This window comes from Pseudophryne corroboree, chromosome 11 (assembly GCF_028390025.1).
Source record: "Pseudophryne corroboree isolate aPseCor3 chromosome 11, aPseCor3.hap2, whole genome shotgun sequence".
NCBI lineage: Eukaryota > Metazoa > Chordata > Amphibia > Anura > Myobatrachidae > Pseudophryne > Pseudophryne corroboree.
The window spans coordinates 172,529,781-172,552,281 of record NC_086454.1 but is presented as its reverse complement, the minus strand read 5'-3'; the positions used below and the strand labels follow the sequence as shown (position 1 = coordinate 172,552,281).

The following is a 22,501-nucleotide window of genomic DNA, read 5'->3' as shown; positions in this document are numbered from 1 at the left end:
ACGGGCGCCCAGCATCCACTACGGACTACGAGAAATAGAATTACCGGTGAGTAAATTCTTATTTTCTCTGACGTCCTAGTGGATGCTGGGAACTCCGTAAGGACCATGGGGATTATACCAAAGCTCCCAAACGGGCAGGAGAGTGCGGATGACTCTGCAGCACCGAATGAGCAAACTCCATGTCCTCCTCAGCCAGGGTATCAAACTTGTAGAATTTTGCAAAGGTGTTTGATCCCGACCAGGTAGCAGCTCGGCAAAGTTGTAAAGCCGAGACCCCTCGGGCAGCCGCCCAAGAAGAGCCCACCTTCCTCGTGGAATGGGCTTTTACTGATTTAGGATGCGGCAGTCCAGCCGCAGAATGTGCAAGTTGAATCGTGGAGCAGATCCAGCGAGCAATAGTCTGCTTAGAAGCAGGAGCACCCAGCTTGTTGGGTGCATGCAGGATAAACAGCGAGTCAGTCTTTCTGACTCTAGCCGTCCTGGAAACATAGATTTTCAGGGCCCGGACTACGTCCAACAACTTGGAAGCCTCCAAGTCCCGAGTAGCCGCAGGCACCACAATAGGTTGGTTCAAATGAAACGCTGATACCACCTTAGGGAGAAATTGGGGATGAGTCCTCAATTCTGCCCTGTCCATATGGAAGATCAGATAGGGGCTTTTACAGGACAAAGCCGCCAATTCTGACACCCGCCTAGCCGAAGCCAAGGCCAAAAGCATGACCACTTTCCACGTGAGATATTTTAATTCCACGGTCTGAAGTGGCTCAAACCAATGTGATTTTAGGAAATCCAACACAACGTTGAGATCCCAAGGTGCCACTGGGGGCACAAAAGGGGGCTGAATGTGCAGCACTCCCTTAACAAACGTCTGAACTTCAGGCAGTGAAGCCAGTTCTTTTTTAAAGAAAATAGACAGGGCCGAAATCTGGACTTTAATGGATCCCAATTTTAGGCCCATAGTCACTCCTGACTGTAGGAAGTGCAGAAATCGACCCAGCTGAAATTCTTCTGTGGGGGCCTTCATAGCCTCACACCAAGCAACATATTTTCGCCATATGCGGTGATAATGTTTTGCTGTCACATCCTTCCTAGCTTTTATCAGCGTAGGAATGACTTCAACCGGAATGCCCTTTTCCATCAAGATCGGCGTTCAACCGCCATGCCGTCAAACGCAGCCGCGGTAAGTCTTGGAACAGACAGGGCCCTTGCTGTAGCAGGTCCTGTCTGAGAGGCAGAGGCCAAGGGTCCTCTGAGGTCATTTCTTGTAGTTCCGGGTACCAAGACCTTCTTGGCCAATCCGGAACGATGAGTATAGTTCTTACTCCTCTCTTTCTTATTATCCTCAGCACCTTTGGTATTAGAGGAAGAGGAGGGAACACATAAACCGACTGGTACACCCACGGTGTCACTAGAGCGTCCACAGCTATCGCCTGAGGGTCCCTTGACCTGGCGCAATATCTTTTTAGCTTTTTGTTGAGGCGGGACGCCATCATGTCCACCTGTGGCCTTTCCCAACGATTTACAATCAGCTGGAAGACTTCTGGATGAAGTCCGCACTCTCCCGGGTGGAGGTCGTGCCTGCTGAGGAAGTCTACTTCCCAGTTGTCCACTCCCGGAATGAACACTGCTGACAGTGCTATCACGTGATTTTCCGCCCATCGGAGAATCCTTGTGGCTTCTGCCATCGCCATCCTGCTTCTTGTGCCGCCCTGTTGGTTTACATGGGCGACCGCCGTGATGTTGTCTGACTGAATCAGCACCGGCTGGTTTTGAAGCAGGGGTTTTGCTTGACTTAGGGCATTGTAAATGGCCCTTAGTTCCAGAATATTTATGTGTAGGGAAGCCTCCTGACTCGACCATTGTCCTTGGAAGTTTCTTCCCTGAGTGACTGCCCCCCAACCTCGGAGGCTTGCATCCGTGGTCACCAGGACCCAGTCCTGTATGCCGAATCTGCGGCCCTCGAGAAGATGAGCACTCTGCAGCCACCACAGCAGAGACACCCTGGCCCTCGGGGACAGGGTGATCAGCCGATGCATCTGAAGATGCGATCCGGACCACTTGTCTAACAGATCCCACTGAAAGATCCTTGCATGGAACCTGCCGAAGGGAATCGCTTCGTAAGAAGCTACCATCTTTCCCAGGACTCGCGTGCAGTGATGCACCGACACCTGTTTTGGTTTCAGGAGGTCTCTGACCAGAGATGACAACTCCTTGGCCTTCTCCTCCGGGAGAAACACCTTCTTCTGTTCTGTGTCCAGAATCATACCCAAGAACAGCAGACGCGTCGTAGGAACCAGCTGCAACTTTGGGATATTCAGAATCCAGACGTGCTGTTGTAGCACTTCCTGAGATAGTGCTACTCCGACCAACAACTGCTCCATGGACCTCGCCTTTATAAGGAGATCGTCCAAGTACGGGATAATTAGAACTCCCTTCTTTCGAAGGAGTATCATCATTTCGGCCATTACTTTGGTAAACACCCTCGGTGCCGTGGACAGACCAAACGGCAACGTCTGGAATTGGTAATGGCAGTCCTGTACCACAAAACGGAGGTACACCTGGTGAGGTGGGTAAATGGGGACATTTAGGTAAGCATCCTTGATGTCCAGTGATACCATGTAATCCCCCTCTTCCAGGCTTGCAATAACCGCCCTGAGCGATTCCATTTTGAACTTGAACTTCCTTATATAAGTGTTCAAGGATTTCAAATTTAAAATGGGTCTCACCGAACCGTCTGGTTTCGGTACCACAAACATTGTGGAATAGTAACCCCGTCCCTGTTGAAGGAGGGGAACTTTTATTATCACCTGCTGGAGGTACAGCTTGTGAATTGCCGCCAGCACTACCCTCCCTGTCCTGGGGAGTAGCTGGCAAGGCTGATTTGAGGTAACGGCGAGGGGGAGACGTCTCGAATTCCAGCTTGTATCCCTGAGATACCACTTGTAGAACCCAGGGATCCACCTGTGAGCGAACCCACCAGTCGCTGAAGTTCCGGAGACGGGCCCCCACCGCACCTGGCTCCACCAGTGGAGCCCCAGCGTCATGCGGTGGATTTAGTGGAAGCAGGGGAGGATTTTTGTTCTTGGGAACTGGCTGTATGGTGCAGCTTTTTCCCTCTACCCCTGCCTCTGGGCAGAAAGGACGCGCCTTTAACCCGCTTGCCTTTCTGGGGCCGAAAGGACTGTACCTGATAGTACGGTGCTTTCTTAGGCTGTGAGGGAACCTGAGGTAAAAATGTCGACTTCCCAGCTGTTGCTGTGGAAACGAGGTCCGAGAGACCATCCCCAAACAATTCCTCACCCTTGTAAGGCAAAACCTCCATGTGCCTTTTAGAATCCGCATCACCTGTCCACTGCCGAGTCCCTAATACTCTCCTGGCAGAAATGGACATTGCATTAATTCTAGATGCCAGCCGGCAAATATCCCTCTGTGCATCTCTCATATATAAGACTACGTCTTTAATATGCTCTATGGATAGCAATATAGTGTCCCTGTCAAGGGAATCAATGTTATCAGACAGGGAATCAGACCACGCTGCTGCAGCACTGCACATCCATGCTGAAGCAATAGCAGGTCTCAGTATAGTACCTGAGTGTGTATATACAGACTTCAGGATAGCCTCCTGCTTTCTATCCGCAGGCTCCTTTAAGGCGGACGTATCCTGAGACGGCAGTGCCACCTTTTTTGACAAGCGTGTGATCGCTTTATCCACCCTCGGGGATGTCTCCCAACGTAACCTGTCCTCTGGTGGGAAAGGGTACGCCATCAGTAACTTTTTAGAAATCACTAGTTTCTTATCGGGGGAAGCCCACGCTTCTTCACACACTTCATTCAACTCATCTGATGGGGGAAAAACCACTGGTTGCTTTTTCTCCCCAAACATAATACCCTTTTTAGTGGTACCTGGGTTAATATCAAAAATGTGCAACACATTTTTCATTGCCGTAATCATGCAACGGATGGCCCTAGTGGAATGTACATTAGTCTCGTCATCGTCGACACTGGAGTCGGACTCCGTGTCGACATCTGTGTCTGCCATCTGAGGTAGCGGGCGTTTTTGAGCCCCTGATGGCCTTTGAGACGCCTGGGCAGGCACTGGCTGAGAAGCCGGCTGTCCCACAGCTGTTATGTCATCGAACCTTTTATGTAAGCAGTTGACACTGTCGTGTAAAACCTTCCACATATCCATCCACTCTGGTGTCGACCCCGCAGGGGGTGACATCACATTTATCGGCACCTGCTCCGCCTCCACATAAGCCTCCTCATCAAACATGTCGACACAGCCGTACCGACACACCGCACACACACAGGGAATGCTCTGACTGAGGACAGGACCCCACAAAGTCCTTTGGGGAGACAGAGAGAGAGAGTATGCCAGCACACACCACAGCGCTATTTAAATAGGGATTTACACTATTACAGAAAGTGATTTTCCCTATAGCAGCTATACAATACAGTTTTGCGCCTAAATTTAGTGCCCCCCCTCTCTTTTTTACCCTTTGAGCCTGGAAACTGCAGGGAAGAGCCTGGGGAGCTGTCTTCCAGCGGAGCTGTGAAGAGGAAATGGCGCCAGAGTGCTGAGGGAGATTGCCCTGCCCCTTTTTCGGCGGGCTTCTCCCGCTCTTATATAAATATTATGGCAGGGGATTTTTGCACATATATAGTTTATTAGACTATATTATGTGCTTTTTGCCAATTTTAAGGCACTCTAATTGCAGCCCAGGGCGCCCCCCCCCCCCCCCCAGCGCCCTGCACCCATCAGTGACCGGAGTATGTGGTGTGCATAGGGAGCAATGGCGCACAGGTGCAGTGCTGTGCGCTACCTTAAGGAAGACCGGAGTCTTCAGCCGCCGATTTCCAGGACGTTCTTCTTGCTTCTGGCTCTGTAAGGGGGACGGCGGCGCGGCTCTGGGACCGGACGATCGAGGCTGGGCCTGTGTTCGATCCCTCTGGAGCTAATGGTGTCCAGTAGCCTAGAAGCCCAAGCTAGCTGCAAGCAGGTAGGTTCGCTTCTTCTCCCCTAAGTCCCTCGTAGCAGTGAGTCTGTTGCCAGCAGATCTCACTGAAAATAAAAAAACCTAATAAATACTTTCTTTACTAGAAGCTCAGGAGAGCCCCTAGTGTGCAACCAGCTCGAGCCAGGCACAGATTCTAACTGAGGTCTGGAGGAGGGGCATAGAGGGAGGAGCCAGTGCACACCAGTAGTCCTAATTCTTTCTTAGAGTGCCCAGTCTCCTGCGGAGCCCGTCTATTCCCCATGGTCCTTACGGAGTTCCCAGCATCCACTAGGACGTCAGAGAAAACGAGCCCTTGTGCGTGGTCCCACTGGCGAGCTCCTCGCTCCTCCTCCTCTACTATGGCTAGAGTCATTGTCACTCTCAGTGGTGCCAGTATCATCAGACCTATCCATCCGACCTCTGTTGAACGTACGCCTAAACAATGGGCGTCTATCATTGCTGGGATATGCACCAGTTAGCCAGGGATAAACACGCTGCTGACTGTAATCAAGATCAACCTTTCTCCTTTTGTCGGCTTTAAACTTAATGAGGTCATTTTTATATGTTTCAAGCTGTGTGTTAAGCTTAGTGATCCAATAATTTTGCTTATCCGCAGACAATACACCCAAATTACTAACTTCAAAAGCACTGATTTTATCCCTAATACACGACATCTCACATTTGGACTATTCAATTACTAATAAAAGTCAAATGAACACTTATTTAGTATTGCTGTCCATTTCTTGCAAAACTCAACATTAAATCTCCCGATTGTAGGCGAGTTTCTGATCCTAAAACCACGTGGGGTCCTTTTATCCTTATAGTAGTTTGACAGAGTGATGCCGTGGTATAAAAAAATCAGTCTCTTTCTTCTTAAGGCGTAATAGGTCATAGAACAGATCACTGACTGACTCCACAGCTAATTTATTATTAAATTCCTCAGAATACAATATAGCCTCTGCCTCAGAGTCAGAAAAGCTAAACACAGCTCCAGGATCCAACACTATTCTCAGGTGTACTCCTTCACCACTCTCATTAGCCATATTATTCACTTAATGAGCTATTGCCAGCTGAGAAAAATGTATCCTCTTGTCACAAATACAGCCTCTAGACAATTGCGGCCACAGCTGTATCTGGGATTATTGCCAAAAACCAGGAATGTGACACTAAACTCATAGTCCACAGTCCACATAAATCATCACATGCATGCAGATATGGCAGAACAGGTGCAGTATACCGGCATAAATATTCCACTGCATAAAACTTTCTTGTGTCACAAACAGCATCTAGGCAATGAGGGCCACTGCTGTATCCACTGGCAATATATATATATATATTTATAAGTATATATATATATATATATATATATATATATATATACATACAAATATATATATATATATATATATATCTATCTATCTATCCCTGATGCACTTAGCCCCCATCAGTTATGTGTGTGAGATACACGGAATAGGAACCACACAGCAGCTATTGGCACACACAGTCACATATACAATGCAGAAATTATTGCAAACAACAATAAAACTGCACTGGACTAGCAATACTAAGTAAAGTTATGTATGTATACAGATATAACAATGCACAGTAAATACTGGATGTATATCACAGGATACTTGTACTAAATATCCCTGTACTTATGCACTTGTTCTTAACTAACACTGTCTAAACAACATGTAGAATACTTAAGTGTCCTGTAAATGCACAGCGCCGATGAGGCAGGCGGCTTTACAGAGGAGACAGTGCCCAGCAGTACCAGAATCAGCGCAGCTGTGTGTAATGGCACCCAAACGCTGACAGGGAGAGAGAGAGAGAGAGAGAGAGAGAGAGAGAGAGAGAGAGAGATGCAGCTCCAGGGCAGGAACATCTGCTGTAGATGGTGCCTGGGGCTGGGCTACAGGTCAGAGCCTTATCCCCTCTGCTGGACTTCACCACCGGGTACTATGGAGCCTATACTAAATGGATTTTAGTAAATCAGACCTGTGCTCCTTGCCCTGGTGATATAGTGGGGTCCCTGCACGGCCACAGTGTCCACACCAGTGGCGTGGTCCATCTCCGGAGACCGCGACCATATCGCAATTTCGGCGGGTCCTGCCTGGGGGACCCTCTTACCTCGTCCCTATCGTGCGGCCACGCGATCCTGGAGAGCAGCGGCAGAATGTGTGCCTGATGAGACCGGAGCGCTTCCGCTGTAAGTACCCAGCAACCAGGGCGCGGGAGTATACAGCGCCGCTGGGGGAGGTGAGGGAGCTGCAGCATGATATGTCAGTATGACATATAGCACCAAATGGCTATGCTGCGGCCCTTGAAGTCTTCTTTCTCGTCAGAAAAGCTCTTTTCAGGGCTGTCTAGTGCAGCCCTCCCTGTTAGCTGCCTGCACTGAAGGCACCAATTTACAATCTGAGCTCCAGTGCCTGGAGGCGGGGATATAGAGGAGGCGGTGCAGTGCATCTTGGAAACAGTCAAAGCTTTAGCCTGTTGGTGCCTCGGATCAAGATCCAACACTACACCCCGATGTTATTCCCTGTGGAATACCAGTGTACCCCGCTGCAGAAAGAGATAAGCACAGTGAGATATTTCTTTTTTCCTATATATTGAGAGGGAGTGTGGATCTACCTCACTGTTGCTCAGAGCAGCTATTTTCTTTGATTTGGTGGTAAAGCGCAGCCCTCAACCAAAACTTTCCTGGACTTGTAAGCTCTGCAAGGTCCTTGACATATCCTGAGCCCACACTGGCAGCTCCGATTTTAACTCAGACATCACACCCGCCATCATCGCCCAAGGAGGATCAGGGTAGAGGTTCGTACTTGGACCCTTATTTGCAAGACACACTGTGGAAATGGTAGTTCCATCAGGTAACCCACTCTCACAGACATTGCAGACAAGCTGCTTTTTTTATTTTGCATTAGCTTTACTCATTATGTACACAGACAGGTATACAGTGAGAGGCAAGGCCCACAACTCAGTAAAAAATTTAACTAAAGTGTGTATAACCCAGAAGTGCAGTGCACGTGGAACACATTAAAAACCAGTTAAATATGTGCTTCACAGAATTCCTACTAACACCCCTGCCCCCTCCAGTGGCTGTGTTTTGTAGGACCGGCACCAAACTTCCTGCAAGAAGAACCAGGAAGTTGTGTTAAAATGGCGTCCAGCCATGTTCTTTCACCTTATACATTAAATCCCTATGTATAATAAAGCAACGTTGTCAGGTTAAAACCTGAGCAAATTGTACATGTATTCCAGGCTTAATAGCCTGATAGCAGGGACCCTACATGTGCTGAAATTGAGTAAGACACAGCTTATTCATCTGTGTGAGTCTCCCATGAGCCGCATTGCTGCTGCGTGTGGAATCCACCCCCCGCAATCTCCCCCCTTCAGCGTCACAGCTTAGTGTGGGCTGTGCTGGCGGATCGCGGCAGCAGTGAGAGTTGTCCGCGGTCAGTGAGTGAGGGGTGAGCCACAGACAGCTTCCAGGCAGTGTGGACCTGGAGGCTAGCGGTTAGCCAGGGAGCGGTGGTGGGCACCCAGCGGCGGTAGCTTGGCTGGCTGTGGCTGGTGAGCGGGCAGCGGGAGCACAGTTAACTATCAAACCTAAAGTCCCTATATGGCGGGGGCGGCAGCATGAGCTGTCCGCCCCACTCCCCCAGCAAGACAATGTGCAAAGGAGCAGCGGCAGTGTGAGCTGCCTGGCCGCTCAGTACCTGAATACAGTGGAGGCTATGACGGGGCTTCTCCTGTAAGCACTGCCCAGCTCCTTGTGTGCAGCCCTATACTGAAATTAGCCGCACTGATTCTGGTCTATGGCGGGGCTCCTCTCCTGAGCGCCGACAAGTCAATGCCCCCCACAATCCCAGACCCAAGCTTCTTAATAAGCTGGGAAGGGATTGAGTGCAAAAAGAAAAAAATCTTGTTTAAAAAATAGAAGTAAAGCATGGAGAATCTCCAACGTGTGCCATCCCGGCGAGGCACAAAAAAACACTGAGGCACCTTGGGAGTATGGAGGGAATGGAGGGTTACTAATTTAAATATTTAAATACAATAAATCCCTGCTAACGCACTGTCCATATCCCAAGAGTACTCCAGTGACCCCTAGTGGATGAAAAAGAAAGTAGTTGTACAATGTCATCATCTCACGAGGCATTTATTACAATATAATACACTGATACACTAAAAAAAAAGCAGTTTGAACAAAAACCATAATGTGATACTGTAAATTCAATAATACAGCTATAATTACTAATAAAAAAAAAAACACTTTTGTGCTCGTCTTCCCCTCCCCCCAAAAACTCTACATCAAATCGAAGAGGAGAAAACTATAAAGGCAATAGGAATATCACCCTCCACCATTCGGGACATCTACCATACAGTATTAGACAATGAGCCGTGTATTTGTGATCTAACAGCAGTAGATAAAGTTGTGATTTTGCTTTCCCAGTCATCTTTTTGTTTTTATTTTATATTTTTACCAACATTTTGGGAGAACAATGGTACAGAAATTTAAAAAGAGAGGGACTAGAGGAAGTGGTAGGAACCGCAGAGAAATCCTGAAAGGTAAACTTTGAAATTGTGGAGGCAATAACTTGGCGTCACAGTATATTAAGTAAAATGAGCTGGAACAACCAAATTAGATACAGTAAGTGATAACATTATCTAGGTGTGAGACTGGCAGTATAGGTATAGTAGGAAAGGAAAGGGAATGTTAGGTGGTGGGATGATTTATCAGGGAGGAAGGTGCAAGCTTGACTATTTGTGGGACGTTTTGAGTCTTACAGATGAGAGTCAAAATGATGCACCCGAAGCAATCAGAAAAATTACATGAAGATGCGACATGACTGGATATCACTGATAAAAAAGTTTACAAGCCCCTTCTTTGACCCTAGCACAAACTGATGATTTTGGGTGCAGTTTGCAGATTCTCTTCCATTCCTCCATGTCAATAGTCCCCACTGTCCTCCACCCACTTAAGCTTATGGTAGTCTTTGATTATATACTGCAGGGGTGTCAAACTCAAATTCATCGGGGGCCGCATCAGCAGTTTGGTCCCCATCAAAGGGCCGGTTGTATCTGTAGGTCTATCCAAAATTTACCGCTCCACCTGCCTTATATGTGCCCAGCCATCTGCCCCCTTTTAAAGTGCCCAGCCATGTGCCCCCTTTTATAGTGCCCAGCCATGTGCCCCCTTTTATAGTGCACAGGTCCCCATTTTACACATTGCGGCAGGCACAGGTCCCCATTTTACACATTGCGGCAGGCACAGGTCCCCATTTTACACATAGCGGCAGGTACAGGTCCCCATTTTACACATTGTGGCAGGCACAGGTCCCCATTTTACACATTGTGGCAGGCACAGGTCCCCATTTTACACATTGTGGCAGGCACAGGTCCCCATTTTACACATTGTGGCAGGCACAGGTCCCCATTTTACACATTGTGGCAGGCACAGGTCCCCATTTTACACATTGTGGCAGGCACAGGTCCCCATTTTACACATTGTGGCAGGCACAGGTCCCCATTTTACACATTGTGGCAGGCACAGGTCCCCATTTTACACATTGTGGCAGGCACAGGTCCCCATTTTACACATAGCGGCAGGTACAGGTCCCCATTTTACACATAGCGGCAGGTACAGGTCCCCATTTTACACATTGTGGCAGGCACAGGTCCCCATTTTACACATTGTGGCAGGCACAGGTCCCCATTTTACACATTGTGGCAGGCACAGGTCCCCATTTTACACGTACAGGTCCCCATTTTACACATTGTGGCAGGCACAGGTCCCCATTTTACACATTGTGGAAGGCACAGGTCCCCATTTTACACATTGTGGCAGGCACAGGTCCCCATTTTACACATTGCGGCAGGTGGTGGAAGGAGGGAGAGAGAGAGAAAGAGAGGAAGGGAGAGGGGCTGACTTACATTTGAAGCGGTTCTCGCCGCTCTTCAGCCGCCTCTCCCTCCTCGTCTGCGCGGCTCCCTTCTCCCTCCTCCGACGGGGTTTCGTTGAATGACGCGTTTGCGCCGTGACGTCACGACGCAATCGCGTCATTCCGCGAAACCCCGCCCCCCCCGAGCTGGGCACTCGGGAGAAGGGGGTTTCATGGCGGCGGCACCGCGGGCCATCAGACGAGGTCTGGCGGGCCGGATTTGGCCCGCGGGCCTTGTCTTTGACACCCCTGATATACTGTATAAGAACAGCATGATATATCGCAGAGATAAGGCCTCTCGAGTCAGTCTGACTATGGCAGAGAGATTCTAGTGTGATTGGATGGGTCAGAGAGCAAAAAATAATGAATTGAAAGTATAGAAATTACTGATTTGTAAATCATGGTTAAAAAAAAAAAAAAAAAAAAAAGAAAGCAGTGGGGAAGACTAAGATGGTTCCGGTATGAATGGTCGACCATGTTGTTATGGTCGACAGTCATTAGGTCGACCACTATTGGTCGACATTGACATGGTCGACATGGACACATGGTCGACACATGAAAATGGTCGACACATGAAAGGTCGACACATAAAAATGTCGACATGAGTTTTTTTAACTTTTTTTGGTGTCGTTTTTTTCGTAAAGTGACTGGGAACCCCAATTAGTGCCATGCTTCGGGCATGGTGCCTTCGCTCCGCTACCGCTTCGCTCGGCACAGATTACCGTTCCAATCGTAGTCCACGTGGATCGTAAAGTATGGAAAAGTTCCCCAAAAGAAAAAAAAAAACTCATGTCGACCTTTTCATGTGTCGACCTTTCACGTGTCGACCATTTTCATGTGTCGACCATGTGTCCATGTCAATGTCGACCAATAGTGGTCGACCTAATGACTGTCGACCATAACATGGTCGACCATGTGAACGGATACCGACTAAGATGTGGGAAGAAAAGGGGTGGGGGGAACGAGTTATTCCAGAGAAGACTCAACACATTCACCTATTTGTTGTTCAACCACGCCATTGTTGCTTTGACCTTGTGCTTGGGATCATTGTCCTGCTGGAAGTTGAACTTTCTATCAAACCTTTCTAGCAGATTGAACCAAGTTGTCTTGCAGTATTTCCCTGTGCTCTGCCCCAATCACCTGTCCTTCAATTTTAACAAGATGCTCAGTCCTTGCTGAGGAATGCCAGTGCTTGATTCGCAATACACATTGTTTTGGATTCTGATTGCAGCAGCAACATTTTTCTGTAATGGACAAAACCATGTGCACTGCAGGTGGGGCAGATGTAACATGTGCAGAGAGAGTTAGATTTGGGTGGGTTATTTTGTTTCTGTGCAGGGTAAATACTGGCTGCTTTATTTTTACACTGCAATTTAGATTTCAGTTTATACACACCCCACCCAAATCTAACTCTTTCTGCACATCTTATATCTGCCCCACCTGCACTGCACATGGTTTTGCCCATTACAGAAAAATGTTGCTGCTGTGATTAGGTCTGAATTGGGCCCCATATCCCACATTTTAGCATCACTCACTCAGAAATTTTCTGGAAAACTCCAGGCTTCCATTGATGTGGTTTTTCTTCAGTAATGGCTTCCTTCTAGCCACCTACCCATACAGGCCTGTTGTATTCAGAGCCATTGGTATGGATGACTGGTGCAGCCTGACTTCAGCCTCAGCCACTGAACTCTGTTTCTTCATCAAAGTGATAGCTGACCTCTCTGTAGCTTCCCTCATCAGTCTCCTTCTTGCACGGAAGCTGAGTTTTGCAGGGCGGCCTTGTTTAGGTTGTACCTACTGTAGGTCAGGTCTGGCCAATCTGTGGCTCACCAGCTGTTGTGAAACTACACATCCCAGCATGCCCGGAGAGAGTTTTAACTTTCCCTAATAGCAAAACTGTGGCATGGCATGCTGGGAAATGTAGTTTCCAAATAGCTGGACAGCCGCAGGTTGGCCAGGCCTGACCTAGGTGGTACGATTCAGCTTCCAATTCATCACAAATGATCCAATAGTGCTCTTTGGGATATCCAAGCACTTGAATATTATTTGTAGACGTTTCCTATTTTGTGCATGTCTAACGTTCTTAGAATGCTGTTTTGTCTTAATTTTTACTGTCTGGAACAATCATGTAAGTGTCATTTTTAATTAAGGCAAATCTGTGGACTTTTTAGGGAACTGAATAATGCTGCAAGTCACTGAATGTTTGTGCATACATATTTGTGTATCACCTTACACATGGATGCTTTATTATATTAAAACATGGCCAACTATTCACATAACTTCATTGATTTATCCATTATCTACTTTTATGACACATTATTATATTCTATTGTGTACAAATAAGGCAATGTGACATTAGCACAGGCTTTTTCGACCAGTGTGCCGTGGCACACTAGTGTGCCGCGACCAGTTGCAAGGTGTGCCGCGGAGCCAGAGCAGCTTCATGCACCTTCAGAGTGAACTGTTGTCCCGGGCTCTTCTTAGAGGATCAGTCGTGCTCTGGCTGTGACCTATGCCTTGAAGATGCGGCGGTGTGATATCACAGGTCACAGCCGCCGCGTATCACCACCCAGCCAGCCCACCCGCCTGCATACACAGCTATCCTTGCCGACCCATATCCACACCTGCCCGACCGCCCGCTGCTCAGTATTTGCAGCACTCAACTATGAACAACCCCCACCACTGAAGAACAGGGAGGAGGACAGCTGACCGGTAGGGGCTAAAAATTTTTATTTTATTTCTCCTGTGGGCAACAGTAGGATTTCAAAAGAATTTATGTGGGGAGAATAAAGATTTATGGATTTATGGGGGGGAACAATGAGAATAATTCATGTGGGGAGCAATAGGATTTATGTGGGGAGCAATGTGATTGATTTATGTGGGGAGCAATAGGATTTATGTAGGGAGCAACATGATTTATGTGGGGAGCAATGTGATTGTTTTTTCTGTGTAGGCCAATGTATGTGTGGATTTTTTATTTTTTTACTGTGAGGGCCAATGTGTGTTTTTTTTTTTTTTTTTCTGTGGGGAACTGATGGTGTGACTTGGGAATTTTAAAATATTGTTCGGTGTGCCGCGAGTAAAAAAAGGTTGAAAATCATTGCATTAGCATATGCTACTAGCAATGTCAAGTTACATCTCTGTTACTGTGGGGTGTACATCTCTGTTACTGTGGGGTGTAAGTATGCATACTTATAGCATGGAATAAAGCTATAATGTCCCGGCCAGCCAAGCTACATTTCTGTTACTGTGGGGTGTAAGTATGCATACTTATAGCATGGAATAAAGCTATAATGTCCCGGCCAGCCAAGCTACATTTCTGTTACTGTGGGGTGTAAGTATGTATACTTATAGTACTGAATACAACTATAATGTCCTGGCGAACCAAGTTACATCTCTGTTACCGTGGGGTGCAAGTATGCATATGTATAGCACGGAACACCGCTATAATGTCCCGGCCAGCCAAACTACATCTCGGTTACCGCGGGGCGTAAGTATGCATACTTGTAGCACTGACTACAGCTGTATCGTTCTGGCCAGCCAGGCTACATTTCTGTTACTGTGGGTCGTAAGCATGCATATTTATAGCATGGAATAGAGATATGTCCAGGCAAACCAAGTTACATCTAGGTTACCATTGGGCGTAAGTATGCATACTTATAGCACAGAATACAGCTATAACGTCTCGGCCAGGGGTCGAGAGAACAAAGAAATGTTCCGCACCAGGGTGTAGACAGTTATTGTTGAGGAATTTAGGACTCAATAATTGGGATAATTATATTTCCATATGTTATCCAAATGTCCCTATTGGGTGCAACCCACCAATTATCACAATATGAAAGGTTACAAGAAAGAAGAATTGGTTTTATATGGGTGCACTCCATCCCCTTTAAAAGGGGATGGAGTGCACCCATATAAAACCAATTCTTTCTTCTTTCTTGTAACCTTTCACAACGTCTCGGCCAGCCAAGCTACATTTCTTCTGTATTTATATGCCCCTAGACAAAGATCCAGGACAGAGCAAGTGGTGGGCAGAGACCTTTTTAGCTGGATAGCCCCTGTACCACTCCTGTAGCTACAATATCAATATATGATCATTATTATTTAGAAAGAATGGGAAAGAAAGCATGAGTCAATCACATCATTCTTGCTGATGGCACTACCAAGGCTTTCACAGCTGTACATATACATGGCATACTTACGCACCTACTGCTCCCAGAGTCCAGCTCTGGATAAGATGCTCGGCACAGGAGGCAAAATCCTCAAATGTGAGGTACTGGAGCTTCCGCTTGCCTGTTTCAAAGCGACTGTTTGCGAAAAAAACTATGGCAGCATAATCTCTGAGGAAGAAAAAAATAAGATTTTACTCACCGGTAAATCTATTTCTCGTAGTCCGTAGTGGATGCTGGGGACTCCGTAAGGACCATGGGGAATAGACGGGCTCCGCAGGAGACTGGGCACTCTAAGAAAGAATTAGTACTACTGGTGTGCACTGGCTCCTACCTCTATGCCCCTCCTCCAGACCTCAGTTAAGGAAACTGTGCCCGGAAGAGCTGACATTACAAGGAAAGGATTTTGGAATCCAGGGTAAGACTCATACCAGCCACACCAATCACACCGTATAACTTGTGATAAACTTACCCAGTTAACAGTATGAACAACAACAGAGCATCAAACAACGGATGCCAACATAACATAACCCCTTATTAAGCAATAACTATATACACGTATTGCAGAAAGTCCGCACTTGGGACGGACGCCCAGCATCCACTACGGACTACGAGAAATAGAATTACCGGTGAGTAAATTCTTATTTTCTCTAACGTCCTAGTGGATGCTGGGGACTCCGTAAGGACCATGGGGATTATACCAAAGCTCCCAAACGGGCGGGAGAGTGCGGATGACTCTGCAGCACCGAATGGGCAAACACAAGGTCCTCCTCAGCCAGGGTATCAAACTTGTAGAATTTTGCAAAGGTGTTTGAACCCGACCAAGTAGCTGCTCGGCAAAGCTGTAATGCCGAGACCCCTCGGGCAGCCGCCCAAGAAGAGCCCACTTTCCTTGTGGAATGGGCTTTTACTGATTTTGGATGCGGCAATCCCGCCGCAGAATGAGCCTGCTGAATCGTGTTACAGATCCAGCGAGCAATAGTTTGCTTTGAAGCAGGAGCACCCAGCTTGTTGGATGCATACAGGATAAACAACGAGTCAGTTTTCCTGACTCCAGCCGTTCTGGCCACATAAATCTTTAAAGCCCTGACTACATCAAGCAACTTGGAATCCTCCAAGTCACGAGTAGCCGCAGGCACCACAATAGGTTGGTTCAAATGAAAAGATGACACCACCTTCGGCAGAAATTGCGGACAAGTCCGTAATTCTGCCCTGTCCATATGGAAAACCAGATAGGGGCTTTTACATGACAAAGCCGCCAATTCTGACACCCGCCTAGCCGAAGCTAAGGCCAATAGCATGACCACTTTCCACGTGAGATACTTTAGCTCCACGGTCTTAAGTGGCTCAAATCAGTGGGATTTCAGGAAACCCAACACCACGTTGAGATCCCAAGGTGCCACTGGTGGCTGAATATGCAGCACTCCCTTAACAAACGTCTGAACCTCAGGAAGAAAAGCCAGTTCTTTTTGAAAGAAAATGGATAGGGCTGAAATCTGGACCTTTATGGACCCCAATTTCAAGACCATAGTCACTCCTGACTGTAGGAAGTGCAGGAACCGGCCCAGCTGGAATTCCTCTGTAGGGGCCTTCCTGGCCTCACACCAAGCAACATATTTTCGCCATATACGGTGATAGTGTTTTGCTGTCACGTCCTTCCTAGCCTTTATTAGTGTAGGAATAACTTCATCCGGAATGCCTTTTTCCGCTAGGATCCGGCGTTCAACCGCCATGCCGTCAAACGCAGCCGCGGTAAGTCTTGGAACAGACAGGGCCCCTGTTGCAACAGGTCCTGTCTGAGAGGCAGAGGCCATGGGTCCTCTGTGAGCAGTTCTTGCAGTTCCGGGTACCAAGTCCTGCTTGGCCAATCCGGAACAATGAGTATTGTTCTCACTCCTCTTTTTCTTACGATTCTCAGCACCTTGGGTATGAGAGGAAGAGGAGGAAATACATAGACCGACTGGAACACCCACGGTGTCACTAGTGCGTCCACAGCTATCGCCTGAGGGTCCCTTGACCTGGCGCAATAACTTTTTAGCTTTTTGTTGAGGCGGGATGCCATCATGTCCACCTGTGGCAGTTCCCATCGATTTGTAATCTGCGTGAAGACTTCTTGATGAAGTCCCCACTCTCCCGGGTGGAGGTCGTGCCTGCTGAGGAAGTCTGCTTCCCAGTTGTCCACTCCCGGAATGAACACTGCTGACAGTGCTTGTACGTGATTCTCCGCCCAACGAAGAATCCTGGTGGCTTCCGCCATCGCCACCCTGCTTCTTGTGCCGCCCTGGCGGTTTACATGAGCCACTGCGGTGATGTTGTCTGACTGAATCAGCACCGGTTGTTTGCGAAGCAGAGGCTCCGCTTGACTCAGGGCGTTGTATATGGCCCTTAGTTCTAGGATATTGATGTGCAGACAAGCCTCCTGACTTGACCACAACCCTTGGAAGTTTCTTCCCTGAGTGACTGCCCCCCATCCTCGGAGGCTTGCATCCGTGGTCACCAGGACTCAGTCCTGTATGCCGAACCTGCGGCCCTCGAGAAGGTGAGCACTCTGCAGCCACCACAGAAGAGACACCCTGGCCCTGGGGGATAGAGTGATCAGCCGATGCATCTGAAGATGCGATCCGGACCACTTGTCCAACAGATCCCACTGAAAGATCCTCGCATGGAACCTGCCGAAGGGAATGGCTTCGTATGACGCCACCATCTTTCCCAGGACTCGCGTGCAGTGATGCACCGACACCTGTTTTGGCTTTAAGAGGTCTCTGACTAGAGTCACGAGCTCCTGAGCCTTCTCCGCCGGGAGAAACACCTTCTTCTGGTCTGTGTCCAGAATCATGCCCAGAAAGGGCAGACGCGTCGTAGGAATCAGCTGCGACTTTGGGATATTCAGAATCCAGCCGTGCTGTTGCAACATTTCCTGAGAGTGTGCTACGCTGATCAGCAACTGCTCTCTGGACCTCGCCTTTATGAGGAGATCGTCCAAGTATGGGATAATTGTGACTCCTTGCTTTCGAAGGAGCACCATCATTTCCGCCAATACCTTGGTAAATATTCTCGGTGCCGTGGACAGACCAAAACGGCAACGTCTGGAATTGGTAATGACAGTCCTGTACCACAAATCTGAGGTACTCCTGATGAGGTGGATAAATGGGGACATGCAAGTAAGCATCCTTGATGTCCAGAGACACCATAAAATCCCCCTCCTCCAGGCTTGCAATGACCGCTGTGAGCGATTCCATTTTGAACTTGAATCTTTTCAGATAAATGTTCAGGGACTTTAAATTCAATATGGGTCTGACCGAACCGTCCGGTTTCGGTACCACAAACATTATGGAATAGTAACCCCTTCCCTGTTGAAGGAGGGGAACCTTTACCACCACCTGCTGGAGATATAACTTGTGAATTGCCGCTAACACTACCTCCCTTTCCATGGGGGAAGCTGGCAGGGCCGATTTGAGGTAACGGTGAGGGGGCATCACTTCGAATTCCAGCTTGTATCCCTGAGACACAATCTGTATAGCCCAGGGATCCACCTGTGAGCGAACCCCATTGGTGGCTGAAATTTCGGAGACGCGCCCCCACCGCTCCCGGCTCCACCTGTGGAGCCTCAGCGTCATGCGGTGGATTTAGTGGAAGCCAGGGAGGACTTCTGTTCCTGGGAACTAGCTGTATGGTGCAGCTTCTTTCCTCTACCCCTGCCTCTGGCAAGAAAGGATGCACCTCTGACTTTCTTGCTTTTTTGTGATCGAAAGGACTGCATTTGGTAATACGGTGCTGTCTTAGGCTGTGAGGGAATATATGGCAAAAATTTGACTTCCCAGCCGTAGCTGTGGAAACTAGGTCCGAGAGACCGTCCCCAAACAATTCCTCACCCTTATAAGGTAAAACCTCCATGTGCTTTTTAGAGTCGGCATCACCTGTCCATTGCCGAGTCCACAGGACCCTTCTGGCAGAAACAGACATTGCATTTATTCTAGAGCCCAGTAGGCAAATGTCCCTCTGGACATCCCTCATATATAGGACAGAGTCTTTTATATGCCCCAGGGTCAGTAAAATAGTATCCTTGTCCAAGGTATCCAGATCCTCCGACAGAGTATCTGTCCATGCTGCTACAGCACTACACATCCAGGCCGACGCAATTGCCGGCCTCAGTAGAGTACCTGAATGTGTATAAACAGACTTCAGGATACCTTCCTGCTTCCTATCCGCAGGATCCTTTAGGGAGGCCGTATCCTGTGACGGCAGGGCCACCTTCTTAGATAAGCGTGCCAGAGCTTTGTCCACCCTAGGGGAGGATTTCCCAGCGCATCCTGTCCGTTGGCGGGAAAGGGTACACCATAAGTAACCTTTTGGAAATCAGCACTTTCCTATCAGGAGAATCCCACACTTTTTCACATAACTCATTTAACTCATGTGAAGGGGGAAAAGTCACCTCTTGCTTTTTCTCCCCAAACATATAAACCCTCTTGTCAGGGACCGGGTTTACCTCTGATATGTGCAATACATCCTTCATTGCTATAATCATGTAGCGGATGGCTTTAGCCATTTTAGGCTGCAATTTTGCATCATCGCCATCGACACTGGAGTCAGAATCCGTGTCGATATCTGTGTCAACAATTTGGGATAGTGGGCGCTTCTGAGACCCTGACGGCCTCTGCGCTGTAGGATCAGGCATGGGCTGAGACCCCGACTGTCCCAAGGCTTCAGCTTTATCCAACCTCTTATGCAAGGAGTTTACATTGTCATTTAACACCTTCCACATATCCATCCAATCAGGTGTCGGCGCCGTCGGCGGAGACCCCACATTCATCTGCACCTGCTCTGCCTCCACATAGCCCTCCTCGTCAAACATGTCGACACACGCGTGCCGACACACCACACACACAGGGGATGCTCTATATGAGGACAGGACCCCCACAAGGCCTTTTGGAGAGACAGAGAGAGAGTATGCCAGCACACACCCCAGCACTATATAACCCAGGAATTACACAGTAACTTAGTGTTTACCCAGTAGCTGCTGTATATATGATTAATGCGCTAAATTTATGTGCCCCCCTCTCTTTTTACCCTCTTTCTACCGTGAGTCTGCAGGGGAGAGCCTGGGGAGCTTCCTCTCAGCGGAGCTGTGGAGAGAAAATGGCGCTGGTGAGTGCTGAGGAAGAAGCCCCGCCCCCTCAGCGGCAGGCTTCTGTCCCACGATTTGGTGTAAAAAATGGCGGGGGCTCATGCATATATACAGTGCCCAGCTGTATATATGCTGCTTTTTGCCAGGAGGTACTCAATTGCTGCCCAGGGTGCCCCCCCCTGCGCCCTGCACCCTACAGTGACCGGAGTGTGTGGGTCAGTGTGGGAGCAATGGCGCACAGCTGCAGTGCTGTGCGCTACCTCATATGAAGACAGGAGTCTTCTGCCTCCGATTTTGACGTCTTCTTGCTTCACCCGCCAGGTTCTGTCTTCTGGCTCTGCGAGGGGGACGGCGGCTCGGCTCCGGGAACGGACGACCAAGATTAAGTTCCTGTGTTCGATCCCTCTGGAGCTAATGGTGTCCAGTAGCCTAAGAAGCGCAACCTAGCCGCAGTTAGTAGGTTTGCTTCTCTCCCCTCAGTCCCACGTAGCAAAGAGTCTGTTGCCAGCAGAAGCTCTCTGAAAATAAAAAACCTAACTAAAATACTTTCTTACTAGCAAGCTCAGGAGAGCTCACTAAAATGCACCCAGCTCCTTCCGGGCACAGATTCTAACTGAGGTCTGGAGGAGGGGCATAGAGGGAGGAGCCAGTGCACACCAGTAGTACTAATTCTTTCTTAGAGTGCCCAGTCTCCTGCGGAGCCCGTCTATTCCCCATGGTCCTTACGGAGTCCCCAGCATCCACTAGGATGTTAGAGAAAAGAACAATACTCTTACAAACATGTGATACAGCAAATACAATACTGGAAAACAGTGTAATAAAATGTACATATGCTTGCTCAGAGAGAGAAATGGTAACCATTTGTGTCTCTCACCCCATGGCAGAATAGGGCCAGACCAGGGCAAAAATAAGATTTTACTTACCGATAAATCTATTTCTCGTAGTCCGTAGTGGATGCTGGGACTCCGTAAGGACCATGGGGAATAGCGGCTCCGCAGGAGACAGGGCACAAAATAAAAGCTTGAGATATCAGGTGGTGTGCACTGGCTCCTCCCCCTATGACCCTCCTCCAAGCCAGTTAGGATACTGTGCCCGGACGAGCGTACATAATAAGGAAGGATATTGAATCCCGGGTAAGACTCATACCAGCCACACCAATCACACCGTACAACTCGTGATCTGAACCCAGTTAACAGTATGATAAATTTAAAGGAGCCTCTGAAAAGATGGCTCAACAATAATAACCCGAATTTTTTGTAACAATAACTATATACAAGTATTGCAGACAATCCGCACTAGGGATGGGCGCCCAGCATCCACTACGGACTACGAGAAATAGATTTATCGGTAAGTAAAATCTTATTTTCTCTAACGTCCTAAGTGGATGCTGGGACTCCGTAAGGACCATGGGGATTATACCAAAGCTCCCAAACGGGCGGGAGAGTGCGGATGACTCTGCAGCACCGAATGAGAGAACTCCAGGTCCTCCTCAGCCAGGGTATCAAATTTGTAGAATTTAGCAAACGTGTTTGCCCCTGACCAAGTAGCTGCTCGGCAAAGTTGTAAAGCCGAGACCCCTCGGGCAGCCGCCCAAGATGAGCCCACTTTCCTTGTGGAATGGGCTTTTACTGATTTTGGCTGTGGCAATCCTGCCACGGAATGTGCAAGCTGAATTGTACTACAAATCCAACGAGCAATCGTCTGCTTTGAAGCAGGAGCACCCAGCTTGTTGGGTGCATACAGGATAAACAGCGAGTCAGTTTTCCTGACTCCAGCCGTCCTGGAAACATATATTTTCAAGGCCCTGACAACGTCCAGCAACTTAGAGTCCTCTAAGTCCCTAGTAGCCGCAGGTACCACAATAGGTTGGTTCATGTGAAATGCAGAAACCACCTTAGGTAGAAATTGAGGACGAGTCCTCAATTCCGCCCTGTCAGAATGAAATTTTAGGTAAGGGCTTTTACATGATAAAGCCGCCAATTCTGACACACGCCTAGCTGAAGCCAAGGCCAACAGCATCGACACCTTCCACGTGAGATATTTCAAATCTACCGTAGACAATGGTTCAAACCAGTGTGATTTTAGAAATCTCAACACAACATTGAGATCCCAAGGTGCCACTGGAGGCACAAAAGGAGGCTGTATGTGCAGCACCCCTTTCACAAATGTCTGAACTTCAGGTACTGAAGCCAGTTCTTTCTGGAAGAATATCGACAGGGCCGAAATTTGAACCTTAATGTTAGGCCCATAGACAGTCCTGTTTGC

General features: G+C 48.3%; 1 protein-coding gene across 3 annotated transcripts in view; it reads right to left on the bottom strand.

The window, feature by feature from the left end:
• The window catches only part of FIBP (FGF1 intracellular binding protein), a 134,299-nt gene that overhangs the window by 60,769 nt on the left and 51,029 nt on the right, over positions 1-22,501 (bottom strand). For all 3 annotated transcript variants that reach the window (XM_063945081.1, XM_063945080.1, XM_063945082.1), the window contains exon 6: positions 15,149-15,282. In XM_063945081.1, coding sequence (XP_063801151.1) covers positions 15,149-15,282 — 134 coding nt within the window. The remainder of the gene's footprint in view (positions 1-15,148; positions 15,283-22,501) is intronic.